At 36.7% G+C, this 8243-nt stretch overlaps 1 protein-coding gene across 4 annotated transcripts; it reads right to left on the bottom strand.

Moving 5' to 3' along the window:
* Positions 1–461: 461 nt before the first annotated feature.
* acer1 (alkaline ceramidase 1) lies at positions 462–6791 on the bottom strand. 4 transcript variants are annotated; one of them, XM_079637644.1, is made up of 7 exons: positions 6522–6791; positions 5310–5431; positions 4830–4944; positions 4285–4423; positions 3658–3795; positions 3365–3502; positions 462–1867 (listed from the first exon to the last, which is right to left on the bottom strand). In XM_079637644.1, exons 2-7 carry the CDS (start codon positions 5400–5402, stop codon positions 1690–1692), a joined length of 801 nt encoding a protein of 266 aa, XP_079493770.1. In that variant the 5' UTR covers positions 5403–5431; positions 6522–6791; the 3' UTR covers positions 462–1689. The 4 variants fall into 4 exon arrangements, with proteins under 4 accessions (XP_079493770.1, XP_079493772.1, XP_079493773.1 ...); XM_079637646.1 differs by having other exon boundaries at positions 468–1867; positions 5310–5428; positions 6522–6747; XM_079637647.1 differs by lacking the exon at positions 6522–6791 and adding an exon at positions 5525–6449 and having other exon boundaries at positions 468–1867; positions 5310–5428.
* Positions 6792–8243: the final 1452 nt, after the last annotated feature.

Here is an 8243-nt window from a genome sequence, read left to right as displayed (position 1 = left end):
TTAGCCGAACCGATGGGATGTTTTTATTTTTGCAGTCTACAGCGCTTCATAACGTGCTGATATTTTTTCCTCAATGATTTTTAATTTAGTATTTCAAAACAATGCATGTTACACACAGCTGTGTTGTGATTGGTTGTTGAGGGCATGCCTCTGTTCTGTGTTTAATTATGGGATTACAACAAATACTTAATGCTTAGTGAATGATTTCACTTGCCATTTGAAGGAACTAATTTAATATATGAGAGACTGGGTTGTCATACTTTTTACTATAGTAAATATTTTGCAGGTTTTCTCTTCTTCTGTATAAACACTATTAAGGTTTTAGGCAGGCCACAATACCGAGAAAAATACACACACGTTGTCACACTATATGGGGTAAGTTATCACAATGGAATCTGGCTTTAAACAGCCTGTTGTAGACTTTTCAGCCAAATTTAAACAGTAAACAAACATAATGTTATGATAGGATCATGTTATGATAGGTTTATTAGAATTTCAGTTTGGAGGACAGAATTCACGAAAATTATTATTATTGCTTTAAAATCTTAAAAGGAACCACTTGTCAAACTTAAAATCATAACTGTCTATATCTGTATTTCAGCAGAATGTAGTAATACAGATCATGAAGCAGCTCAACTGCTCTGCACCTATGATGTACACTTGATGGCGCTGTGTCAGGAAGAGAACAGAGGCTATTTGGGTGAAGTATCCATAACCTGGAGTTGACCCCATTTTCTTAGTTTTCTACATAAGGCACGCAACAAGCATCATCGTTGTAAGTTTTGTCTCTTGCAATTCTTTGACTTTTATTTTAGTGCATCTCATGGTGCTTCTTTCTTTGAAATACTTTAAAATGACAACAACCCCTTAAATAAATGATCTCACATCATATGCATGTCCCAGCATTCATAATTTATATAAAAAATATCAATATATCATTAGTTTAATGTCACATCAGTTTTTTTTTCCACAGTGACGCCATTGAATGGTAAATCATCAATATAAACAATATCATACACTAAGGTGGAGGTTTTAGCACACAATATATATCCCATGCACATGTTCCAGTTATTACATTAGTAAACATATGTTTGCACCATTTGCTGTGAGAAATCCTTCAGATCTCTCATCAAACTGGCGGCATGACTTTTCCTCCTCTGACCAGACTAATAATATAACATATTTACATTTTAATCATCATTCAAGTTTCACCCATGAATCAAGTAATTGATTACGACAAATGTTCTCAGTTAATTGTCTTAAAAATAGAAGCCTTTGTTTCATATTAAGTAAATCAATTAAAATACAGATTGTTTTGTACATACATTAAATCTTGTCAAAACAGTGCAAATATTCATTTTCACATAACAACAGCACGTTGTTTGTAAAGATGAGAATACAAAGTCACTTTCATTAGACATTTACACACACAAAATAATTCAGTTTCAAGTTCTGTGAGAAATGAGGAGAAAGTGCCTGAAACCTCAACCATTTCAACACAACATGCAACATGTTACATATAACATCTCTTCAGTGTTATAACATATGGAGTCTCAGGGTATTGATCTAGGATCAGCTCCTTCCAGTCCTTATAAATGTATTCACCAAGATTTGAAGGGTAAAGGCTGGCGCTACACCAAGCAGCTTTAAAAAGGAGATTGCATCTGTTCATCTTGTTGTGCCTGTCTGCTAGCATCTTTTCCATGTCTTTGTGCTTCCTTTGAGGACTATGTAAGGCAGTCCAATGGCCCACTTATTCTGTGGCCAGTACTGCAGGTCAGGGAGGGAATAAGGGATCTCTAGACTAGCATCCATGTAAGCGACCAAAGTGGTAGCGTAAGCCGTGGCCACCACGATCAGAATGTGCCTGAACAGAGAGGAGGAGACAAATAAACTATTAGCATGACAGTCTGAAAGTCTGGACAATGTGGCTTAACCCTGTAAAGCCTGATATATGAAATAATAGTCAGAATAATTTACGAGTTTATCGAACCGTTAGACAATATGTTAAATATCTATTATATATGAGAATGTGGAACTCACACTCAAAAATAAATAAAACACCTCTATTTTATTCAGAGGCACAAACTGAGCAGAAATTGCATTTGAATGACCAAAAATGAAGATAAAATTCAGATTGGTGAATTTCATTTTTAAAATATTTTTAATATGAGGGAAGAAAAAAACACTAAACTTGGTTAAGGTATTTATCTGACAAAATTATTTGGCAAAAAAAAAGCACTACAGCTACAGGCTTTGACAGCCTGGTCAAAAATGATGTCTGCTAAAATTAAGTCGGTTTGTTTTTTTAATTTAATTTAAATTATGTCTACAAAATTTGGCAAGTGTCATGTCAAATATAAAAAAAAATATATATATATATAATAAATGAGTAAAGGGTGAAGATGTCAATTTTCCTAGGCCGGACATCACTTTTGGCCACTACTGTTCTTAAAATACATATAAATATCAGTTATCTCCAAATAATGTTATAGTGATATTTAAATGCCCTGAAGTTTTTATTGTGGGTGGCAAAACATCTAAATCAATGCAATACAATGATAATTGAAAGATTGAGTACAAAAAGCCTGTTGTACAATATGTGACCCTAGACCACAAAACCAGTCATAAGATAAAAAAAATTTAAATTGAGATTTATATATCATATGTAATAAATAAGCTTTCCATTGCTGTATGGTTTGTTAGGATAGGACAATATTTGGCCGAGATAAACCTATTTGAAAATCTGGAATCTGATGGTGCAAAAAAATCGAAACATTGAGAAAAATCGCCTTTAAAGTTGTGTATTCGCGATTGTGCTGCATCCACTCACAAAAATAAATGTTTTATATATTTACGGTAGGGAATTTACAAAATATCTTCATGGAACATGATCTTTACTTAAAATCCGAATGATTTTTAGCATTAAAGAAAAATCGATAATTTTTGACCCACACAATGTATTGTTGCCTATTGCCACAAATATACCCGTGCGACTTATGACTGGTTTTGTGATTCAGGGTCACATATTTGATACTCAAATTTGCCCATGATATTTTTAAAACATGGTGTATGAATAATCATGTTGCTTCAGTCCGGTAACTGTTCATCTTGAAATATTACTAACAATATATAAAAGTTATTCTTACATCAGTAAAGATTTCAGAGCAAAAAGACATTTTTACAATTGTACTAAAAAGGCCTTTTACTTGCTAAAAAAGTATAGACGACATAAAGAACAGTTTTATCAGCACAGTTTTGATTGTGTTCGAGGCCTTAAAGATTTGTGTGTTTATTATGATTCAGCAGGATGTTATAGGGTTAAATGTGCTCAACACAAGGCAGAATAGCATGGCTCACTCACCAGATACCGTGTAGATAACAGAAGTTCAGTTTCTGCCAGAAGCTGCATCCGAAGCGATCGCTAATCCAGCAGGAAATGGCCAGAACCCACAGGCCAGTGGACGCCCAAGCCAGACGCAGCACTCGCTCATCTGTGCAACTGTTCGACAAAGAGATCAGTTGAAAACAAGCAAGATAGCAAAACAAGACATCGAAAACATCTAGCAGAAGTAGCATTTATAGTCTCAATGTGGACAAATAGTGACTATTACAACATCTGTAAAAAGCTGGAAGTGATAAATGCACATCCTGTACCTCCTTAACTCCATAAACAGAGAGTAAAGGATATGGATGGCAAAGCAGTTGAGAGCGTAGGCATTGGCTGTAGGTTTGACAAAAGAGGACAGAGTGCTTATGACAGTGATGATCAGGACCATGCGAGAGAACGTTCTCCTGAGGAACAACAAAACAGAGAAAGAGAGACCACACTTTAGACTGCAGATAGCAGAGTTATCGAAAATATTCACAATAATCATCAACATCAGGGGAATATATCGTTTGGGGGTCAGTGACATTCTTATATAACTATAAATCAAGACAGTAGACCAATCAAAAAGATGTAAGTTTAAAACATCATCAATCATCTCATTTAGCTTTCAAGCATTTAAATATTAATACAAGGCTGGTTGGACCCTTACTGAGAAAGCTGTGGAAACCATCTCTCCCACAGTGAGATCAGAATATGATGCTGCAGGTTCAAACAGGGTTGCTGTTACACAAACTGAAGACTGTACATTGATCCTTTAATTGCTCAGAACTGCAAATGCAGATTTGTTAGAGGAAGACAAGTTTTGTACCGTGCCATTACAGAAAGGTCTGTTTCTACTGTATGTAATGGCATGGTATACGGACCATGGAACAGGGGAAAAATGAAATTGTTACCTGTCTTTAACAAAAGATGGGAAGTGTCTGCGTGGGAACCACAGGGAGTAGCAAATCGCCAAAACCCACAGGATTGACAGCTCGTCCAGCATCTGGCCCATAAAACTCAGAGTCATGTGGAAATACAGAGAGAAGATACCTGAAGATAGAGAGAGAAACAGACCATAGAGTGAGAAAAACTCCCACACTATATTTTTCTAGTCAAATGTCCCTTTTCTCTTAGAAATGTGTCACGTAATGGAAGCAAAATGGGATGTGAATACAAGTCATTTTAACATGAATTTCTAATTGCCATTTCTGGTGTATTCATTTGCATGTAAACATTTTGTTGCATTTCCAGTTCATATAATTCACACTTGTTGGCTTATTTTGTCACAAACAAAATCAAAGTGACATTTCATTCATTAATTTATTTGAATTAAATATAATGAATCAGAGTACATAATGAAAATAATGAATCAAAATTTGATTTTAACAATGCTGCCCCCTAAAGGATTGTTAATGTCACAATTTCAGCCCCCTTTAGATTCGACTTTCACACTTACCTACAAAGACCATCATGATCCAGACCAGATGCACAGCCAGGTTTCTTTCCTTGGCATATGGGTGCAGCAGATAGAGCATTATGGGTGAGATCACAAAGAAGATGAAACTGCTCATCTGAAGGAGGAACAAACACTGAATCAGTGAATCAGACCCTCAAACTCAAATCCTATCCCATGGTGCTCCTAAATGTGCTTTTGTAGCAGTCACATTGACTTTCACACATTTTGTATTAGTCTGATACTGAGGTAGAACCATAAATAAAACCTGAATGGCCTGATCAGCACTGATTATATCTCTGTTGTGCACATGGAGAGGTGTAACATTGAGTCACTGGATGCAGATGTATCATTATTGTGGGTGTAGTAATCAGTGTTAGCAATGCCTCGGATAGGATTCCTCTAGTGTTAATGTCTGAATTGAGAATGATTCACATTGACTTATGTGTGAAAGGATTTGCAGCTCGTCTGTTATGCTCATACCGTGTTGAAATACTCCACAACATTCTCTGAATGTTTATAGTTGTCTTCACACCAGTCGACTTCAGAGCTCTCGTAGGAAAACACACCTGCCATTTTGTCAAAGGATGGAAATGGCGGGATTTCTGAGGGAAAGAGAGACTGTTTTATTATTCACTGTAATAACGATACGTCAAAAATGCTATGGCTTACTCTGTGTTGAAGAACAAAACACTTGGCATGGTGCTAAAGCTTGTTGTCTTTACACAGAGGAGTGTTCCAGACAGTGACAGAATGGAGACACTGAACAAAAGCAAATCTCTGCCTTTTTGGTGTCTAGTAGATATGATACAGAAGTTTTATTATAGGATAAGGAGTTCACACAAAACCCGCTCCACAGCTATGTTTTCCCACTGTTTTCAATGTAAATATAGGGGCCATGTGGGGCCTCATGTATATACTGTAGATTTCTGTTAGATTCTGCGTAAGCACAACATTGTTTAGATTTATAAAACCATGCGTTCAACAGAATGTAATTTGATAAACTCCATTAATGAGAGTGAAATATTTCATATAAATGTGTATTTCAAAATGAAGCTTTTATGAATTCTGTGTAGGCTATGCCTACTTCATTCGCTCACTCCAGTAAGAGTGCGTATACGCATATTTTTTAATTTGGCTATAACGCTAAGTGTTATAAATGCTGATATGTGCGTGGAAATTTGCGTAGATATATATCAGGCACCTGGTGAACTTTTCTGAGCTGACCAAGTTTTCAGACAGCCAATGTCATAAACTAAAGTGGTCTGTTTCCATAGAATTTATCTCTTTGTTGATTTGAATTTTACTGCAGTCAGACAATGTTTAACCACTTTAACTGTGATGACGATCACATTGTTTTAACCCAATAACTTTTTTTAAATAGATCATAATGCACACGTACAGATTCAGCACTAAATGTGGTTATAATATGATTTCAGCCTGTTGGTTTTGTGATATTGATACAACTACATCCTCTCATTACCCCGCAGCGCAGAGCACGGACCATCGAGCTGGGAAAAGTGAATCCTCTGGATAATAAATTAATTGGTAGGGGAGCGCAGCACAGACTTGAGAAAGCACACAAACACTAGGCTATAACCGAAACGCTGGTGATGAAAATGCATCTCATATAAACTCTCTCAAATCAATATCAAACGACCGTACCATTAAATAAAAAGAAACAAACTATCTTACCTCACAAAAACGCATCCACAGCCGCGCGCTCTGTGTGTCAGGTTTAAGTAGTGGAGAAATGTCCCCGATCCTGTTACGCGGGTCTCGCGCTGTGACATCACCTGGAGGGTTCAAGTGAAACCGAGCAAACAGTGGTAACGGCATTCTTTCATTGTGCCATTGTCTCGTGAACAGACCTGAAACGCGCCGTTTTACATGACAACGGCTGGCCTGGCACGCGCCCGCCTCCGGCACGAGCTGAGGTCAATAGCCTATACTTGCACTTTACCTGTCGACTCTTTAACGCCCTTCAACTCATTAACCGCAAAATATGACAAATATTTACCAACCAACATTAAAATTCGATCAAATGAATGTCGTGGCCTCACACAGCACCTCCTAAGTTTACATAGTTCTTTTTGGAGAGACAATTATTTATTGCACATTTATAGTAGGCTGCAAGTATTTTATCTACATTGGTTTATTTAACTTATTTAGAGTTAGTAATGGTCCTTCCTTTATTATTATTTTTTTAGAATTGCACAATTTTGTTTCTCCAGTTCCTGTAAGTGGCAATAATAGGCCTACACATAATAAATTCTATGTGGTTGGATTACATCTAGTCTGATAATTATGTGTTAATAAATATGACTATACTTCTGTAAATATTAGTTAAATGTGTGCCAGCCAGAGACAGTGTACTTCTCTCTGTTGGGCCTAGTTTTCCCCAAGGTTTCTACCTCGTCATCCTACCTATCTTCGGGACTCGGGAGTTTTTCCATGATGCGACTGTCCCGATTGGCTCGTTCACTGGGGGTTTGTGAGGCTATATTTTCTCCAAGCTGCATTAGAACAATATTATGTATTGTGCAAAGGGCTATACAAATACATTGAATGTAATTAAATTGAACATACACAGACACCAGGAAGAAGACTAAAAACAAGCAAAGATAATTTCCACTACTGTCGTCGAATGTAAAAAAAAAAGAAGAAAAAAAAAAAGAAAAGAACCTGAAAGCTTATCAAGCACCTGCACATTATATAAAATCTTAGATTACCCCAAAAGTGCAAATATATTAAAAGAAACACCAGCCTTTAACCCATGTGAACATAGCCTACATACATATATTTGGCATACAAAGACTGCTGCTGTTTACCCTACATAAACATTAATATCTCATGCAACATTATTATCTCATATGAGATTAATATCTCATGGATCTCATATCCAGGCTTAATACTGTATTTGTTTTTGTTTTTTTACACTCAGCAACATGCTGGATTTTGCATACATATTTAGCAAAATGAGGACTGACTCATATTCTCTCTTGTTGTAATGCCTCCATGCACTTGTTAGGGAGAGAACGTTCAGTCTGAACTCACCAGCTCAACCAGTCCTCCCCACCCACTGCATAGAGAGAACATGTTTTTTTCTGTCATTCACTTGCCTGTCAGACACCTCTTTGTGTCAACCTCTATTCTACAGCGGATTGCAATCCAAAAATCATATCAAACACGTATGACGCAGAAATTAGGTGAGGGGGAAAGAAAGATGGAACCATGGCATAGTTCTTTAGGCTTGGTTCCAGCTTTCAGGGACAACCATTCACTGGCCAAGAGGCAAATTGAAGTTTTCATTGCCTCGAGAGATACATGTATAACGAAACACTTCCTGATGCAAACTTGATTAGATTCTCAGTTCGAAAAAAGAGTGACCCGGACACATTGTAATTTACATAGATC

Source organism: Phoxinus phoxinus (genome assembly GCF_949152265.1).
Source record: "Phoxinus phoxinus genome assembly, chromosome: 15".
Classification (NCBI taxonomy): Eukaryota; Metazoa; Chordata; class Actinopteri; order Cypriniformes; family Leuciscidae; genus Phoxinus; species Phoxinus phoxinus.
The sequence above is the reverse complement of the archived record's forward strand: the minus strand, read 5'-3'. Positions and strand labels throughout refer to the sequence as shown.

Excerpts from the sequence above, each read along its gene's own strand:
- acer1 (XM_079637644.1), bottom strand. The coding sequence starts at position 5,402 with ATGGCAGGTGTGTTTTCCTACGAGAGCTCTGAAGTCGACTGGTGTGAA. Across the intron at positions 3,796-4,284 it reads CCATCTTTTGTTAAAGACAG|GAGAACGTTCTCTCGCATGG; the intron begins GTAACAATTTCA and ends GTTGTTCCTCAG. Across the intron at positions 1,868-3,364 it reads TGTTATCTACACGGTATCTG|GCACATTCTGATCGTGGTGG; the intron begins GTGAGTGAGCCA and ends CTCTCTGTTCAG.